General features: G+C 42.8%; 1 protein-coding gene across 1 annotated transcript; it reads left to right on the forward strand.

Moving 5' to 3' along the window:
• Positions 1-319: 319 nt before the first annotated feature.
• On the forward strand, positions 320-18406 carry TBC1D9B (TBC1 domain family, member 9B (with GRAM domain); the record flags this gene model as incomplete). The annotated part of the gene is made up of 20 exons (XM_009864513.1): positions 320-481; positions 3159-3277; positions 4278-4506; positions 5141-5399; positions 6026-6233; positions 6366-6572; positions 6726-6887; positions 7450-7600; positions 8007-8221; positions 8964-9081; positions 9770-10055; positions 10705-10834; positions 11969-12067; positions 12870-12938; positions 13797-14037; positions 14404-14469; positions 14624-14695; positions 16213-16260; positions 16711-16817; positions 17714-18406. Coding segments are annotated over 20 exons (3641 nt in total), but the record flags the coding sequence as incomplete, so codon positions are not given.
• Positions 18407-19281: the final 875 nt, after the last annotated feature.

Raw genomic sequence — 19281 nt, forward strand, 5'->3', positions numbered from 1 at the left:
TGTGTCTCACAGGTTCGTAGGCTTAAAAATCACTATCAGCAACAGAAATGCCACAAAGGAAAATACATTTTACTTTTATTAGAAAACTCTTGTAGGAAGGCAGAGGGTTATACTGAGCTTTAGTAGACGTTTAATTGCCATCTGAACTTTATCGGTGACCAGTGGGATTGGCTGTAGGTGGTTTAAAGGCAATTTGCTTGCCGTGCCAGGACGTCTGCCTTCAGTATCTTCACCGAGCGCTGTTGCTCTTCTGTCAGAGCGTCCACGTGAACGTCAGCGTTTTTCTGTAGTGTTGATCCTGTGTTCTTACTTGACCCAGTTCTTGTTTTTGGTATCACGTTGTGTCGGTTTCTCTCTCTTTGCCTCCTAGGTCTTCTCGTGGGAACATTAGACGTGGTTTTGGACTCCAGTGCCCGAGTTGCCCCGTACCGTATTCTGCACCAGACTCAGGACTCCCAAGTGTATTGGGCGGTGGCGTGCGGTGAGCGTTGATGTCACTCTGATCGGGGGCTGGATTTATGTTATTCCGCTGTCGTCTTGGTTCAGATGATCAATTATCCCTCATAGCAGTATTTTGTGACTGCTTGGGAAACTTTTTAGAGCTTCTGGTGGGGTAGTGGAAGATGCCAAAAATGACAAAATTTCTCAAGTGTTGTTTAAACTGTAGTTGAGGAACCTAAGGCTCAGGAAAAGCTTCTGTTTCTGCAGTTGTTAGGAATTTTCTTTCTCCTGAGGTGTATCTGTTTGCAAGGTCCTAGTGAGATTGTTCAGAGAGTAAAACCGTGGTGATTGCTGTGGGATGATGAGGTTTGTGCTGTAACCTGCTTACCAGGGACACAGAACAGGATGGGAGCATGTGAGGTTCTTCGAGGGGTGAGACACTCTTTGGGGAAACTCTTCAATGTCCTGATCCAATTTATTTATTTCTGCTATTTCTGACCTATAGTAGATGTATAAATATACTATGTCCATAAAATACATTACAATGATTTTTTTTTAAAAACATCAAAAATCTTTGGCCTCTTTTACTTGATAGCAGTAACTGTTGTTTTAGAATATCATGGTACAACTTTCTAATATCTGATGGTGAGTTTTGATTAAGGCTCTAGATCCTGCTGGTTGCTATAAAGAAAATATCTTTAGACCTATCTGTTAGATCAACTTTATTTATAATAAGAATCTTCACTTCTCACTTTGTGGTTGAAATGTAAAATCTGAGCATGAAGTAATCATTTGCTAAGCCCACAAATGCTGATGTCTTGTTTTCCTTGTTCCTGTCTTCTCCCCAAGCAACCAGCACAATATTATCCGTTGCAAAGCTACTTAAATTCTGCAGAAGTTGCTGTGTTTCACATAAACTCAGTTTCCCTTTTGAGGAGGGCGAAGGTGAGAGGAAGAAAGGCAGAAAACAAAATGGCAGGCCAAAAACTGCACAGAAAAAAGCAGAATATTTAGTGGCTACATACGGTGCAAATCTGAAGTTTTATAATATCGTGACACAAGCCGAGTGTGACTTTTTTGTACCATTTCAGAAGTGTTTTAGCAGATATCCTCTGCATCTCAGTTACGTTTAAGTAAAGCAGCATGCTAAAATGAGATATAGCAACAGAGTGGAGCTTGATAAATTTTTATACCGGAGCAAATATTTTTGTCTTCAAAGTATATTTTTAATCATACCTCAGTCTTGTTTTACTGTGAAAATAAGACTACTGGCTTAAAGTTATAAAATTGATGGCTCTCTAGTTGAAGAAATATGTATCTTTTATCTGCAGTTCAGCACTTAGTTCTTACAGCTCTCTGTGTCAGAATTGCAGAATTTTACTCCTTCATGTATGTCATTCTAAAGTTGTTCGTAAAAAGATGTCAGTTATTGAGGCCTGGCTGATTTTGGCAATTTGTCTGCTGTAACTTGGCGAGGGGTGCAGCTCATGAAACGAAACAGAGCACAGACTTTATTCCCTTGCCGGTGTTGCTGCATCAGTGGGGTTTTTTTACAACCAACGCATCCTACAATTGATAATTCTGTGCCCTTAAAATAAGAATTACTCAAAATCATTTTCGCGTTGAAAACACTGTCAGATGGCTAGGATGAATGTCAAGTAGACTTATACACAGAGGCAAAAGAAACAATATTTGTTGTCTAATCCGTTAGGCTGTACGCACAAATTCATAGCCCTGCAGTCCTTTGAGACAAGACAACTTACTTGCCGCGAGTTTTTTTTTTGTTTCAGGTCCAGGGAGTTATTTTTGCTTATGAAACCACAGATAAGCTGGTGTTGGGTTTTGTGGTTAGGTGTCCGACGACAAGTACGTGAAGACTATTTCGTTGCTGAAGCCGCCTTTTAAAAAAGAAAGTCAGGTAGAGCTGTAGCTTTAGGGGGCTGCTTGTGTAGTCTCCTGCTTTCTTCTCTTCTGTCATTAACCACACCGAGGGCTCTGACATACTTGCAGAGAAAATGGGTAGTGGAGGCGTGCTGGTGACGTCTTTAGATATCCCGCTGGTTTGGTGTGAAACTTCTGAAGATAAATTCACTGGAATTTGGCAAAGAGGAACTTATGAACGTGTTGGTCTTGCATGTAAATAGGTTTCTTTTTGTCTGCACCTAGCAATGTTTCTTGTCTTGTTAAAAAAAAAATTATTAGTTTTCATATTTCTTCTGTGGTTTTTCTTCTGTCCACAAGAAAGTGTAACGATAGCTGTCAGTAGTGAGGAAGAACTTTCTGACGTGAATATTCTGGTTGCTCACCATTGCCAATGGAAAATGGAACTTCTTTGTAAATTTTGAGTTCTGAAATTTCAAGGTTATTCTGAAAGTTCATTATTTTTGATCTGGAATACCAGAAATTAAAAGTATGCTTCTTGTCTGGAACACAGGAATGCTTTTTGTCGGGGAAGAAAGCCGGGTTTGGTGTGCGTGGGCAAATGGGATGATCTGCTGGTAGTGTGCTCATGACCCTTGCTTGCAGTGGGGACATTTCATCAGAAACATAATGTTGGGAAACATAAAATATCCTTGACGTGCACAGCTGTGTGTTTGAGTTGTCCTGGTCATTGTTAGTTAATTGTTAGTTCCTGCCGTGAGCTTGAAGAAGAAAGACCTTGTTCTAATTTCTTTTTTAACTTTGCTCTTCCCATCATCTTTCACCCCTGCAATTAGGATCGTCTCGTAAAGAGATCACCAAGCATTGGGAATGGCTGGAGAATAACTTACTGCAGACTCTCTCCATCTTTGATAATGAAGAGGATATCACCACATTTGTCAAGGGCAAGATACACGTAAGCCACCTGTTTTCCTAAAGGACTTCAGGTCCTGAGAGAGAATGGGGAGGTGGTTTAGCTTTGGGACAGAGGGAGCAAGAGCTCCATTGCAGAACTTCTGTCTGCTCCCTCTTCAGACGTACGTACATTTGGAATTGTCGTAAACCTGTGCAGGTTATCAGCATCGTGTTGCAGGTGTAACAGCAGAGAAGGTTCTGAGCTGGTGTACTTGGGGAAGAGCCTGCTAATTAAAATATAATACCTCTTGAAAATCTTTGCTGATTATACCTTTGATGCAGAGCTAATATTTAACAAGGGTTCATCTGGCGATGGCTACAGGAGAGAGAATTCTAGTTTGCAGACAGTGTACTCACCGTGCCCCGATGGTGTAAAGGAGCTGCACCCCACCTTCCACTGGCCCCTGAGTCAGACGGGTGTCTCTGCTAGTTGTGCAGTTAACACACTCCCAGCCCACAAACTCTCTAGAGGAGAAGCTTATAAATGCAGCTTTTTTTATTGAACAGCAGCATTTTAATGCTTTTTAGGTACTGCTGTCAGATTGTTTGTATTTTCTGTGTGTGTGTGTGTGTGTGTGTCTGTGTGCAAGAGAGGTGGTTTTTCCTTCTGGCCAGTCAAGATCTGATAGACTGCTGAGTTCTGCCCTTCCTGGCAGATAATTTTCTTGTGTTCAGGAAGCATGTTTGCAAGTGAAAATAGACTTCAGTTCTCCTGCAGAGTGATGGAAGTGTCACAAGGCCAGCTGTGAGAAACTCAGTCAGATGTTAACCATGAGTGCTTGATGCATGCATTCAGGAGTAGGTCCCAGATCAGAGACTCCCAGACTATCTAACTGCTCTTTCCACATGTTTTTACTATGGCTCTGATGTGACAGGAGAAATGATAACTGCTGTGTCATGTTTGTTCTTTCTCTCTTCCGGATTGCCGCTGTGACCTTTTGCTGTATGTTGTGTCAGTCAACAGGCATGTTTCTTCTCTCTCTCCTCCCGTGTCCTTTCAGGGAATTATTGCTGAAGAGAACAAGAATGAGCAGCCCCAGGGCGAAGAGGATCCAGGTAAATTCAAAGAGGCTGAACTGAAGATGCGGAAGCAGTTTGGGATGCCCGAGGTGGAGAAGTTGGTTAATTACTATTCCTGCAGCTATTGGAAGGGGCGTGTACCCAGGCAGGGCTGGCTGTACCTCACTGTAAATCACCTCTGTTTCTACTCCTTCCTGCTGGGCAAAGAGGGTGAGTTTTAAGGCTGCTAGTTGCTTTTCTGCTGTTTCCCAAGGTCTTTTTGATGCGATTTAGCTTTTGTCTGAACATTTTTTTAAGCTGACAGTTTTTTTCCTTTTAGTAATTCTTTGAGCTCTAGCTCAACGCATAGATCAGTCGTTGTTCTTGTAGGCACTTCAGTGATATTTAGACTGAAGGCCTGAGTCATTTTTCAAAACATTTCTCAAGTAGTACAAGCACACCTGAAGTTTTACTTCAGCTGGATTAGAGAGCCAAGCAGTGTTTTTACCTTGGTGAGTTTTATTTGGAACCACCGCCAGGACGCAGTATTTACAAAGCTGAACTCCTGAGTCGAGAGCTAATTTGCTGGAAAGAAAGAATGAAAACTTGAGTAAATTTTAGCTGAAAGCATTTTCAGAATGGGAAATAGTCCTTTTGGAACCACGTTATTTCTAGTCTAGTTAATCCCAAGGATTATTTCCAAGCATTTTTGGAGAACCCAGTAAAATTACAAAGAAAAGGATTGTCTATGTGTAGGAGGAAAAATGCTGCTACGCTGAGTTTACTGGCTCCTTGAACTTCATTTCTGATTATTTGTTCTTTTCCCTTGAGTTATAATAGTAGGTTTTGTTTTTCTTTTTCCCAGTTACACTGGTGATCCAGTGGGTGGATGTTACCCAGCTAGAAAAAAATGCTACACTGCTGTTCCCTGAGTGCATTAAAGTAAGCACGAGGGACAGTGAACTTTATTTTTCTATGTTTCTCAACATCAATGAGACATTCAAGCTGATGGAGCAGCTGGCGAACATTGCTATGCGGCAGCTACTGGACAATGAGAGCTTCTTACAGGACAAGTCCCTCCCAAAGCCCAGGAAGCCTCTTAAAAACATTTCTGCATTAAAAAGGTACGTGTTTCCAGCACGGAGAAGACAGCTGACAGGGGAATGTAATAATAGATCTGCATGACTGTGTAGCTCCCAGGTGCCACTGGGGTTTTCTCACTCTAGGGGCTGAATCACTTATTTCAGTCATTAGCCCTCTGCCTGGTTTTTTTTTTTCCATCCCAAATTGGTCCTGAATTCACACACACCCTCATGTCTCTCATGCATAATTAGTCAGTCAGAAGGTCTTTTCGACTAGAAACTGTTGAAAATCCCGTTTAAAAAATGTGAAAGAAGAAAATTACATCAGCCCTTTTGTCTGAAGTTGAAGATTTATACAACGTAATACACATTTGTATTGTAGCAAATCCTCCCGCTGCAGACTGTTCTCTGCAGTTTCAGAATCTGACGTAACATTTAAGTTTCACGGACGCGCTTGCGTGTTTTGTCTTGGATTGCAGGCCATGCCTTGCCAGTGAAGCATGTCTGGAGGCTGACAGGAGTCAAATAAGGGGTGGCATTAGAGAAATTAATGCTAAGAATACCCAGCACAGTGTGAAGGTTGTGACTGGAATGAACACTTTAGTGTTTGAGTGGGCTTTTCAAGTGAGGGAAAAAACCTCTGGGGCCTACTCTTTGCTTTCCCCCAGAGACCTGGATGCTCGAGCCAAAAACGAGTGCTACCGTGCCACTTTCCGGTTGCCTAAGGATGAATGCCTGGATGGACATACAGACTGTACCTTGTGGACACCCTTCAACAAGATGCATATTCCTGGCCAGATGTTTGTTTCCAACAATTACATCTGTTTTGCCAGCAAGGCCGAGGAGGCCTGTCATCTCATCATTCCTCTCAGAGAGGTGGGCATTTCTTAGCTGTGTATTAAGACTACAGGCTTCTCTTGTCTTCTCTGTGCTTCTGTCTTCCATGTGGTGCTTTATAGATAACAGAGGATCTGCCAGACGCAAACAGCCTTTGTCCTTCTCTTCTAGGTGACAATAGTTGAGAAAGCAGATAGTTCCAGTGTCTTGCCGAGCCCCCTGTCCATCAGCACTAAAAGCAAAATGACCTTCTTCTTTGCCAACCTGAGAGACCGAGATTTCCTGGTACAGAGAATCTCCGACTTCTTGCAGAGAACGCCATCCAAGAAACCGTGTGACAGGGAATGGAAGTGGAATTTGGCTGATCCTGGTTGTGAGGTACTAAGAAAATAGCTAGAAGCAGCATTTTTCAGCTTTTCAGAGTCGTGCTCATTAATAGTGCTCATTAGCAGGGAATGCTGTTCGTTTGTTAGACAAGTAGCAGAGGAGGGAGGCAGCCGGAGCTCAGATGCTTTATGTTCTGTTGTTCAGGAGGTTCCAGAGTTGCCTTCCAGCATCCCGCTTGCAGTGAGCCCCACGTCTGCTCTCGGCAACCGACCTGTCAACTTCAGTGCCGGGGAAGTGCCAACAGCCTCGCAGGGACTGCTCAAACTCTTCAGAAGAAATTCCGAGGAGCTCTTGGGACCCAAAGGGGTAAAGAATAATTTTAACTTAAAGCAATTAAGTAGTTTGCAGTAGGTTATGGATTTCCTGTCCTGGTCTAAGACTGAAAATGAATTTTATTCCAGGTCAGTCCTGCAATATCACTCCTGTGTCAGTCACAGTGACAGTGCTGTCACCTGACCATCAGTGGACTTTATCAGTACTGAGATACTTAGCTAGGGACTGAGAAATTAGTGTTCCTGTGCTTCTGGGATGTAATACATGTCTGTGAAGAGCTACTTTTCTTCAAGAAATCAGAGAACTGGTATCTCTGCTTGCTAGATAATTGTCTCAGGTCATGGTTCTGCTTGCATTTTTATGGAGATTTGCAATATGTAATCCCATGGCACAGCCTACGTTAGCGTCGTAAAGACTTGAAGCAAGGTCAGAACTGATTCAGAACAGTGTAGATTAGGATACACCCCTTTATTCAGCAGGAGGAAGAGAGACTTTCTCTTGGGAAGTGTAGGCCTGAGCATAGTAAGAAATTGCCTGTTTTACAAACGTAAAAATGCATTGATCTCCTAAAATGGCCATGTTTGTTCCTGTGAAGGCAAAGGAGAAGATGAAGGAAGAGTCCTGGAACATTCATTTCTTTGAATACGGGCGAGGGATGTGCATGTATCGTACTTCCAAGACTAGGGAGCTGGTGCAAAAAGGAATTCCAGAGAATCTTCGTGGAGAGTTGTGGCTCCTTTTCTCAGGTAGGCTGTTCTGCTGGATACTGGGACAGCTAGCAGGAATAAGCTTTCTGCACATCTCAGAGGAAAAGGTATAAATCTTAGCTCATTTCAGAAGAAACTAATCACAAGTTAGCTGCACCAGAATGTTACTTCATGGCATTTTTGCCAAAAGTGAAAGAAATCATCTCATTCCTGAGAAGACTCTTTATGAGCATAGTGGCTCTTTGGCCTCCTTTGTCTGCGTTTCAGTGTTGGGACCTGGACTCCAACATGATGATTTAACAATGAGGTTGTTGCTGTACTTAATATCTATTTGTAGCTGATGAGTTCATGTAGTGCTTCCTGGCTGTGTCATCTTGGAAACTGTGAGCATAAAATCTGTATTCTAAAGCTCGAGAGGTGAAGCAGTATTTGTTTGTCGTTACAGGGGCTTGGAATGAGATGGTGACTCACCCTGGTTACTATGCAGATCTTGTGGAAAAGTCCATGGGAAAGTACAATCTTGCTACAGAGGAGATAGAGAGAGATCTGCACCGTTCTATGCCAGAGCATCCTGCCTTCCAGAATGAGCTGGGAATTGCTGCCCTCCGGAGAGTCTTAACAGCTTATGCGTTCAGAAATCCAACAATTGGGTACTGTCAGGTGAGAAATAAGTCTTAGACTTGATACTCCTGTGTGGTCATCGTGGTTCGCTTGGACTTCTGCAAGTTTTTTATTCAGTTTCAAGCTTTTCCCTCATGCTGTCGATGTGGTGGTGTGAGAGTGAGGAAGAGGTGGTTATGTTTCAAGATCTCTTAACTACCCTTTGGATACAGCATGTAAATAGACTTTGCACATTTCTGTTAGGTGGAATGGCAGAGTCTGTCGCTAGTTGTCCTGCTAGAGCTTTCTGTAGTTCAGCAAAACGATCTTCTGGTTTCATTAAAAAGAGCAATTTAATTGAGTAAGTGGTGATGCACATGGGCAGTATTGAAAACGAAGCCAGTTTTTGGTTTGCAAAGCTCATCTTTGGAAATTCAGATTCATTTTGTGTATTGCTCTGGTATTAGAGGTTCTCATTATGTTGTTCTGTTACGACCAAATTGTTCCAAAGCTTTTTATGAAAGCTTTGAAAAGTATACTTAGTCACACTGATAAATGAAAGTGCTTGATAAAAAGTAGTTTTGTTGTTTGCTGCACCAGAAAGAGAGGAATTGAAACAGGAAGGTAAATTGGCTCAGGGTTATCTGTTGACTCAGATACCGGTTAAAGCTGGAAATAGATGTGACTCTTAGTGGCAGTTGTATTCATGCTTTTTAAGTTTAGCTGGTCTATAACTACAGAGCTTTCATGAACATCTTCATGTTTTTCTCCTCTGCCTGTGTATTTGACTGCCGACTCGTAGGCCATGAACATCGTTACGTCTGTGCTCTTGCTGTACTGCAACGAGGAAGAGGCTTTCTGGCTCCTTGTAGCTTTGTGTGAGCGGATGTTGCCAGATTACTACAACACAAGAGTAGTGGGTGAGTCTTGGTCACGTTCATGCTGGAGCCGGGATTTTCAGCTGCAGTTGCACCAGCATCTCTCAGGAACATTTTGTTGTTCAGAATGAGCTGAATGTGATGTATTTTGAAGGTGGTGGAGCACGACCCTGTTCCTTTTGAAGTTGCAGGTGTGCGATGGAGACGTAGGAAGAAACACAACAGGCTACCAAGGTAGTAGTACTGCTACCTTGTAGTAACAAGGAGGATGAAATCACTAAATACTTGTAGCAGGAGGGACCATTAGCAGGAACGAGGCATATCTAGAAGAAAATTAATGGGTTATGTTTTTACCCATCTGAATGATGGATTAAATCTTTGGAATAGGCTGCCAGGAAAGGCTGGTGAAAGCACCACTTCATGGGCTTTTAAAGCTGGTCTCTCTAAAAGAGTGCTGTATGATGTAAGTACCACAGTATTACCCCTCCTGTCAGGGGGAATGCAGAGATCAATAAGAGATTCTGTTGCCACATGCTCTGCAGTGTGTAGGAATGATCTCTGTCTAAATGCGTGTTTTTTACTGAGAACAGGGAACACATCTAAATATGTTAAATTTATTCCTGATGTTAAGAGGCTTATATGAAATTGAAGTGAACTCATGCTGTTTTGTTAGCTTGGGTATAGATACCACCAGTATGAGTCCTGCCATTGTTTTTGTTTGTTTTCCCAGGTGCATTAGTAGACCAAGGCATCTTTGAAGAACTTACACGAGAGTATCTTCCGCAGCTGTCAGAAAAGATGCAGGACCTAGGAGTGATTTCCACCATATCCCTTTCCTGGTTTCTCACTCTCTTTCTCAGTGTCATGCCCTTCGAGAGCGCCGTGGTCATCGTTGACTGTTTTTTCTATGAGGGAATCAAGTTTATCTTGCAGGTGTCATTAGCCATACTCGATGCCAACATGGAGAAGTTGTTACAGTGCTGTGATGAAGGTGAAGCCATGACTATTTTGGGCAGGTACCATTCATTGTTCTCATTTATAACTGAATAGTAACTGAATAGTAGTACCCTTTTAGTGATCGTCTCTTTCTACCTAACTGTGTTACCTGGCAGCTCACAGGTAGCACTCTAGGATGAAACTTGAGCTCCAGAGAGGTTTAGTTTTGCTTTCCACAACAGCTGAAATTAATTTCTGGGTCAAGTGTGGAGGAGTCTGGTAGTTATGGAATTGTTTGCTGTGCAGCATAACGCATTCCTGCATCTCCGTTTGAGTTTGAATTCTGAAGGGTTGTTTATCCAAAATTCACAGAGGAATTCTGATCTATTCTCAAGAACAGATCCAGGCAGGAATTGCCTTCTAGAAACTTAAAACTTTATCAGGCAGATATCTGCCAGCTCTGCAAGGTTTTTGTATGTGAGCAAGATCTTCAGCATATGACTAGGAACTCGCTTTAAAAGGCGTAGATGGCCCAAAAATAGGGCGAAAATCAACTTTACTTTCAGATCCATTGAGGGTGGCATTGCAGGTTAGCTGAGAAAAATTTCATTTTCTGACAGGTTTGGAATTACGATACAAAGGAGTTAGGAACAATGCATTTAGGATATTACTTCTTTTCCTGGACACTAATCCTGGAGTTTTGCATCTGTTCTGTTTTTTTCCCCTCAGATATTTGGACAACGTAGTTAACAAACAGAGCGTCTCTCCCCCTATTCCCCACCTGCACGCCTTACTGACGAGTGGAGATGACCCACCACTTGAAATTGACATCTTTGAACTCATCAGAACATCCTATGAGGTGAAGTTCTGGCTTAGCTGTGGAAGAGATTTTTCTCTGCTGACATCCACTGTTTAGACTTTGTGCAGCCAGAATCTGAACAGTGTTCAGAGCTTGAGGTGCTCAAGGAGTTGAAGGCTCGAGCCGTGAATCAGCTAGATTGGTGTGAGCAGAGCCTGACACTGCTGGCTGTTCTACATTTTGAAGAGCCTCATCAACACCAGCGAAGACTAAAATGAAGACTGCAAATAAGTAAAAATTACAGACCAGGGTTTTCTTTCTGCTTTGCCAAAAATCCCTTAGTTGTGTTTGAGGATTGTCAGTGCTGGGGAGTTGGGAGGGAAAATTCGGGATAAAAATTGTGAGGTGTGCTGCAGAAATGTAGAAACACCCCAGTTCAGGTGCACAGGAATCCTCTTCCGTGATCCACGTTATAATTAATAGGGAGGTGACCAGAGAATGGTGCCAATGCTGTTGAAATCCCTCGGTGCTAGTGGAGGTGTGCCTCGTTGTACTGAGAACTCGTAAGAAATTTGTACTTGAATGATGAAAAGAACACAGGCAGGAGAACTGGAGTCTGACAGTTCTTTTCAGCTACTGTGGTAAATGGGGGTTCATTTCCCTTTTTATCTCCCATTTTTCATTCTGTCCCCTTCCAGCTGCTTACAGCCAGACAGGTATTTTTCCGAGCATTTTGTTTGTTTCTTCAAATCTGCCATCTCTGTTCTTAGTTTCTTTTATAAAAGAGTGTCACCAAATTTATCTTACTTGTCTGACCTAGTCAGTAGAAAAGCATCTTAACTTTGGATTTTTTCAAGCTGAATCTCATATGGCTGGAAGGAATGACAACCTGTCTGTTCCCTTATCTCTGCCACAATATAGGATCCCTATTTCTGTCAGTCCTCACAGATGCTTTTTCAGCTTAGAAATCTCTGATGTTGGATTTCTCGTGAATGCCGAATGACTTCTTTTGCAGGACAGGCTGAATAGGGAATAGTGCCCAAGTTTTTTTTCTCGTCTTCTTGCTGCTGGTAAAAGGCTGCCAGGAGTTTTAGATCATCTCTGGGGGGACAGTACACTTGTTAAAGACCATGTAATTGAATGGGGATTATTTCTTTAGATGTTGCTGACCCTGGTCTGCTTCCTTTCCTGTAGAAATTTAGCAGTCTGAAGGCAGATGACATTGAACAAATGCGTTTTAAACAAAGGCTGAAAGTGATCCAGTCTCTGGAGGATACAGCCAAGAAGAGTGTGGTATGTGACTCCCAGATGGAATAAGCTACCAATTGGCATATTAATGGAATGTGTTTTGCTGTGAGCATCTAGGAAATTTGCACTGTAGCACACCCTGTTTTAAGTGACTTAGACTTGTGGGTCATGGGAAAAAAATTATTTACTGGCCAGAATAATGGATTTTCAGTTTTCTTCTTGACATGGTTCTAGTTAATTTAATAAAGTGGATTAAAGTGCCAGGGCTTGAATGAGATATTTGGCATGAAGAGAGACAAAAACCATATGTAAGTCTCCTAATAGTCTCCACTGCTTAGTGCTGCCTGGTTTACTGCTTGCCTGGAATCTTTGAGAAAAGCTGGCTAGCAGATAATTATTTTCCTGTCATTTAGAGAATATGCAAGCACATTAGAGAATTTTACGGGAGGATTCATGGCCAAAGGGGAGTATCCATCTATCTGGCAATTACCACACGTGCCCTAGGTGGAGTTTCTTGCACTGTTGTTTTTCAGTGCATCTGAGTCAAACATCTGAAGATAAAAGCACGAGGGAGGGGCAGCACAGCCTGCATGATCTACTCTCCACAAACAGGAAACAAGCACAGTATTTTTTTTTATAGCTGCTCAAAATACCAGCACTTCTGTTTGATCAGAAACTCTCTTCCTGACCTGTAATCCTTGGCAATGGGAGGTGCTAAATGGTTATGTTTTCTCTCGTGTCCTGCATCATGTCTTCTTGCACTTGTTCTCTTCTGTGTTACACAGATTAATATTAAACTTTTCTAGCTTTGAAATAAATTGTTCGCTCTGTTTTCTTCCTACTATAGGTCCGAGCTGTGTCTAGTGACATTGGTTTCTCTATTGAAGAACTAGAAGAGTTGTATGTGGTGTTCAAGGTAAGAAGCCAGAGTGAGAAGGAATGTGTTCTGACACAGAGAGAACAAATACCAAAATAAGTTGAAAGAGAAGCAGTGATTTTACTTTAATTCTTAATCCAAGCTATCAGAAACAGATGTGGCATTCTGTTATACATGGCACCAGTAAGGCTGGCCTTATTACTATCCAGGTGATTATTTTTATTTCCCCCTGCCAAAGATGGCCAAAACACAATAACGGTATTTGAATTATACTTATTTAGAAAGAAATTGTGGAGTCAGTGCAAAGAAATGTCACACAGCTCTTGGAACAGGGAGCTAGGATTGACTACCTCAATTTTTATCTTCTGATTTTTTTTCTTATTTTTATGAGTTTCCCACTGACATGCCTGACATGCTGTGTAATTGTGACAAAGTTATTTAGAATTTACTTACTTAAGTGCTTAGAAGTTACTTAAGTGTTCTGCCTCTATTTTTCAATGTATGTATTTTTAAAAGAGTGATATAACCCAACTACGTTTACCAAAGTCACTGCAAACTCAGTTGCACTGTGCTACAGACTCAGAAAGAGAGGTCTAGTTTTAAAACCAGCAAGTTCACTTTGCAGTAAAGCCAGAGTCATTTCGTTCAAACCTGAAATAATGTTTTTGATAGTTTTCACTAAAAATTGTTCTTTGTGTTTCTCATGAAATCCCTGTCCCTTCATTCCATATTATTTTGTAGTGAAGTAACGCTACGAATAACGGGGGAGATAAAACGTATCCTGAAACGTCTCCTCTTTGCTTACTTGATGCTATTCTTGAGCTATAACAAAGTCTCTGCTCCTGTGGATGGTTGTAGTGTAGCATAATCTGACCTGTTAATCCTTTCCTTCCAAAGGCAAAGTATCTAATGAGCTGTTACTGGGGAAGTAATCGTGCTGCAGCTGCCCGCCGAGATCAGAGTTTACCCTACCTGGAGCAGTACCGCATAGACATGGAGCAGTTCAAAGAGCTGTTCATCAGTTTGACCCCCTGGTCCTGCGGCGCACACACGCCTGTGCTAGCAGGGCGGTTGTTCCGGCTTCTGGATGAGAACAGGGATTCTCTCATTAACTTCAAGGAGTTTGTGACAGGGATGAGTAAGTGGTGGTTTTGGGGATGATGATATATTGCAAGAAAAGTTTCTGGCCTTTTCCAGGCAGAGAACTAAAAGGAGGTGGTGGTGTTTGCACGGTCATGAGGGGAGGGTGACAGCCTGGCAGGAAGCCTCAGGCAGTAGAAAAGATGCGTTTTTGCTGCTAAGCAGCCTCCCACTTAGGGAGATGGCAGGTGGCAAATCAACAAGATGCAGCTTTGCTGTGGATTTCCTCAGCGCTTCTGCACAGGGCTTTGTGCAGTTAGTGTCTCCCCATTGCTTGTGAGCTCAGTCTGGTTTGAGCCTGTGAGCAGAGGGTGATTCTTTATCCTGAGCGCTATTTTTTTTGGACCTTTTTTTCACTTCGCAGGTGGGATGTACCATGGTGACCTCACTGAAAAACTCAAAGTACTCTACAAGCTGCATCTGCCTCCTGGTAAGCAATTGCTTCTGTCTGCTGCTACTGTTGAGCATGGTCTAGTCTGACAGGCAGTTGAAGAGGGATGCCTCACGAATTTTGCTAATGAAGTGAGTGATACTGATGTTCAATTAGCTTAGAGATCTTAACGTTTCTTCCTCTGTAAATACAGCTCTGAATCCAGAGGAGACAGAGTCTGCTTTGGAAGCCACAAGTTACTTCACAGAGGATGTTACAACAGAAGGTAATGCAATACTGCTGCCTTTATTCCTCAGTTTAGGCAGGAGTTGCAGCATAAATCCATGTGCTATGAGTGATTTTGTGCAAGGTGTGGTCTCATGGTGGCAGTATGTTAAGATTGCTGGTGTGTTTGAGTTTGCCCTCTTTGGTGCATGATGGGAAGGAAGATTGGAGCTGAAACTCCTCAGTGCCTGTTTCATGTGGGGGACAGCGTGCTCCGAGGCACAGGCACAGCCTGCTGAGGAGGAGCAGTGTGCTTTTACCAGCTCCTGTCTCCCACCATGATCGAGATTTTTCATGCAAGTCTCATTGTCTCTCTTCTTGTTTTTGTTTCCTTCTCTGTGTCTATGTCTGGCCTTTTCTTCTGTTTTATCTGGGATATTGTCCCCTCAGCCCCTTTTTCTGCTGCTCAAGTATCTCCTTTTGTCTCAGAGCTGGATTTCTGCGTGCACTGTGAGTCTCAAGGTCAGTCCCTGGATTATGTGCATGCGTTGAGCATGGCTGTAACGCTGACAGCATCTGCCAGCACCACTGTGCTGTTCTAAATGCTCTGAAGTTGTTGCTGCTGCTCCTCTCTCATGACACTCCCACTACGAATAAAGCGTGATAAGTAATTAGATATCTTTCAGTGTATTCTACCTATTGGGTTTCAATCTTGGTCAAAATAGGCTTTTTCCAGTGTCTTTCAGTGGAATTTTATCTGACCCTAGAAACTGGTGGGTGGAAAATACGCTCAGAGCAGAGTGTGGGGGATACTAGGCTTGTGGTCTGGGTAGATGATACCTGTGCCTTCTTCACAGTCTTCTCATTTAAAGGAGTAAGGATGCATGCCATTTAATTGCAAAACTGCTAGTGACTAATTCACTGAGTTTTGTAACATACAATTTTAGGGATTGTCAAATAGGAGGTCAAAGTATGTCAGTTGTGCTGAGTGTTTACCAAAATGCCATAATGTTCAAAAAACCCCAAACTTGAGGAGTAGTTGTATTGTTTGGTGCTGGGTGACTAGTGTGAGTTTAGCAAGGACTTCCTGTATAGTCTAGTGATAACATAGGCAACCAGAAGTGATGTGTGTGAAGTTGGACTCTCCAAGTGTCAGTTCAGCCAGTGAATAATGGTGAGGGTAGATATTAGTCACATATGTGCTCACTAGTGGTTGGGGTTTTTTCCATTTATTATCTCGCTGTGGATAACGGAACTTCCTTGTCTTTAAGCCATCACATTGCTTAGCTGTCTCTCCTATCTATGTTTCATGCTTGCTTCTAAGAGTTCTGCCCTCCACCTCAGCTCCTCAACCCACTTTTTCAGTGTGGCCTTTTATGCAGTTCATCCCATCAGTCTCTTGCTTCCGTCCTGTTCTGTTCCCTCCTCCGAACATGATATGGGAGTGTGAGATCTAGCTTCTGTTAAATATATTCTTGTATGGTTTAAATTTGTCTGTGAGTTGGTTTATGGCCTTCATGTGTTGTATTGCTGAAAATCAGCTATTAATCATTCTTTTGTAATTCCATCATATTTTAGAAACCCAGGAAGATAAAGGAAGGAGAAATGAGAACGGTCCAGAAAAAGGTAATTTCCCCATAAATTGCCCTCATTCTAGTCGTGTCTCTCTTGTATTATGAACTGTTCATTGTCTGTTGCTGTATCTGAAACCTTTCAAAGTGTCCTTTGTGGACAGAGGTAGAAGTGGGATGTGAGCTAGGAAATAAATCTCTCTTAGGCCTTACTGCTCTCTTTTGCATACCAAGATCATAACATTTGTAAATCATATTTGGGAAGTTGTCAACTCATAAATTTCCTTTATGAGAAGTCAAGCTGATGCAGCGCTGTTAAAATTTTTGCCCTACTGAGCTGGATCAGATAAACCAGCAGAAAACAATGCAGCCTGCTTGGTAGATGCTTTCTTGAGCTGTCAGTAAAACCTCCTTCCAGCGTGATTATTTTTGCTGGCACAGCATTCACTTTTTAAGTGTGAAACTATTAACCACCTGACAGGAGGGACTTGTTCTTGTCTTGCAGAGGAGAAAGGTACCAGTCCACAAGACTATAGATACTACCTAAGAATGTGGGCCAAGGAAAAAGAGTCCAAGAAAGAAACCATCAAAGATCTCCCCAAAATGAGCCAGGTAAGAAGTGAATGCGAAGGTTTCCAGTTAGATGCGTGACAGCTCGGTGGAGAATTCAGCAGTCTGTGCAGCTCTTTTGCCAGCATACTCAGCTCTTGCCTGTAGATTGCACTGCTGCTCCGGTCTGGTGAGCTTCTCTCATTCCACACGTTTGTGTTGAATTCCTCAGTGGACGTGGACAAACTGCTTTATTTCCACAAGTCAAATCTACTTGATTCTCTCTGCGTCCCAGGTTAATTTTTCCTATAAGAACCACAATCTGTGTTTTCCCTCCAGAGCAGTATGTTTCAGATACACCATCACTCATAGGAACTTGTTTGGCATTACCTCGAGCTACAGCTGCTTGGTGGAAAGTGAAGAATGTGGTTATAGGAAAGAGAGTCTCGTGACTGATGTGATCTTTTCTGTCGCTAATTTCCTTTTTGGGTGCTCCTTACACCAGTTTGGAAATCCTTAGAAGCTTACAACAAAAGAGTAGCAGGACAGAAGTAAAACTTCATGTTTTCTCAGATTTGTATTAGTACCCTCTTCATCTGTCAACACAAAACCCAACCATTATTAAATTGCTAGCTGGGTCTCAACTGAGCTGCTGTGGCACAGAGAGGATTTTGCCTGTGTTGGACTGTTGTGAATTAGTACAATATATTGTCCCTTGGTGGGGAGGTAGATGAACAAGGAGTCAGTCAAGATGATTCCTGTTCCTTCATCTCAAGGAGCATCTGGATGATGCTCTTAGTCATGGGGTTTTTGTTAGGTAATCCTGCAAGGAGCAGGGAGTTGGACTCGATGATCCTTATGGGTCCCTTCCGAATTGAGACACTCTGTGATTCTGTGATCTGCTGCTGTCGACATTTTTCAGCCTGAAGTATGATTTTTTTGGCCTTTGTCTTTTAAAGGAACAATTCATAGAGTTATGCAAGACCCTTTACAACATGTTCAGTGAGGACCCGGTGGAGCAGGAGCTGTACCACGCAATTGCCACTGTAGCCAGTCTCCTTCTGCGGATTGGGGAGGTTGGAAAAAAATTCTCCAACAGGCCCGTGAGGAAGTCCGAGGACTCCAAAGCAAACAATACGCAAGATCCTGTGAGTGAAGAGGAATCACCGACATCCGAACAGAGTCAGAATTCAGCAGTGGAGCAGCAGCCCCAAGCTGACCATGAGGACAAAACCTGCGGAGATGCTCAGCCTGAGAAAACACAGCAGGAGAGTCAAACCCTAGGAGATGGGTCAGGGGAAGGACAAGGCTCTCCTTTACAGCTGCTATCAGATGATGAAACCAAAGATGATATGTCCATGTCTTCCTACTCCATGGTCAGCACAGGCTCCCTGCAGTGTGAAGACATTGCCGATGACACGGTCCTGGTTGGCTGTGAAGGCACTGGTTCAGCTGCCAGGTATGGAAGTACCATCGACACGGACTGGTCCATCTCGTTCGAGCAGATCTTAGCTTCCATGCTGACGGAAACAGCCCTTGTAAACTACTTCGAGAAAAAAGTCAACATTCTGCAAAAGGTCAAAGATCAGAAGAAAGTAGAGAGGCAGTTCAGTTCATCCAGCGACTATGAACTTTCCTCTGTGTCAGGGTGAACTCAAGAAAGCAGGAATTGTCTTTGGGAGATAAAACAGAGATAATGTGGCAGATGGCAAGATGGTTTGGTATTTTGTGTTCAGGGTTGGGGGTTTTTTTTTGTTTAATCAGAGACCAGTAACTGCACAATTACAATAGATCCCAATCAGTAAGGGGCTTCTGACAGTGACTGTTTTGTGTAGGTGCTTCTTTGGCTACTCTGGCTGACAGAATTAGATTTACCTCCTCAAGAGCCATTAGAACCTAATAGCCCCTGACATATAGAATTACCACCATCAGTTATGCATGTCTGCCTTCTGCTATCTTTTATTTTAATGAAGTTTGACTTCAGACAGTGACTGCTCCTTGCCTGCCCTTGTTTGCTGTAGGTTCCTGGGTAACTTGCATAGTGGATGCAGCCTGGCTCGATACCACGTTCACCTCTGGCTGCTGACCCGAGAGCTAATGCAGTGTAGTCAAGCTGTAGGACCCTGCCCTCTGAATAACTTCTTCAGTGCTGTTCTGTGACTCAGCAGCTGTAATGCAAATGTGTCCTCACTGCTCCCAGCACCCTAAGAGCTCAGCACAGACATTTCTCAGATCTGCAAGTTTCTTTCTGATGCGATTTGGCATTTTCGTAGTGTGTGAGCACTTACTTTCTCCTTCACCATTCGGGAGTTTTCAGACAAACCCAGAGTTCTGGCATTTGCTTTTCTAATTCTTTGAGAGGCATTGTTTTGAGTCTGGCTGGGAAGCCACAAGCTCCTTGACTTCGGTGCAGAAGTAATGCTAAGTCAATCAGTGAGCTCATGATGGTTATAATGAGGGAAAAAGTTCCTAAATCAGAAGTCGGTGAATCAGGCTCAGCGTCACAGGGCAGTCAGGCACTGGTCTG

This window comes from Apaloderma vittatum, unplaced genomic scaffold, assembly GCF_000703405.1.
Source record: "Apaloderma vittatum isolate BGI_N311 unplaced genomic scaffold, ASM70340v1 scaffold12882, whole genome shotgun sequence".
Classification (NCBI taxonomy): Eukaryota; Metazoa; Chordata; class Aves; order Trogoniformes; family Trogonidae; genus Apaloderma; species Apaloderma vittatum.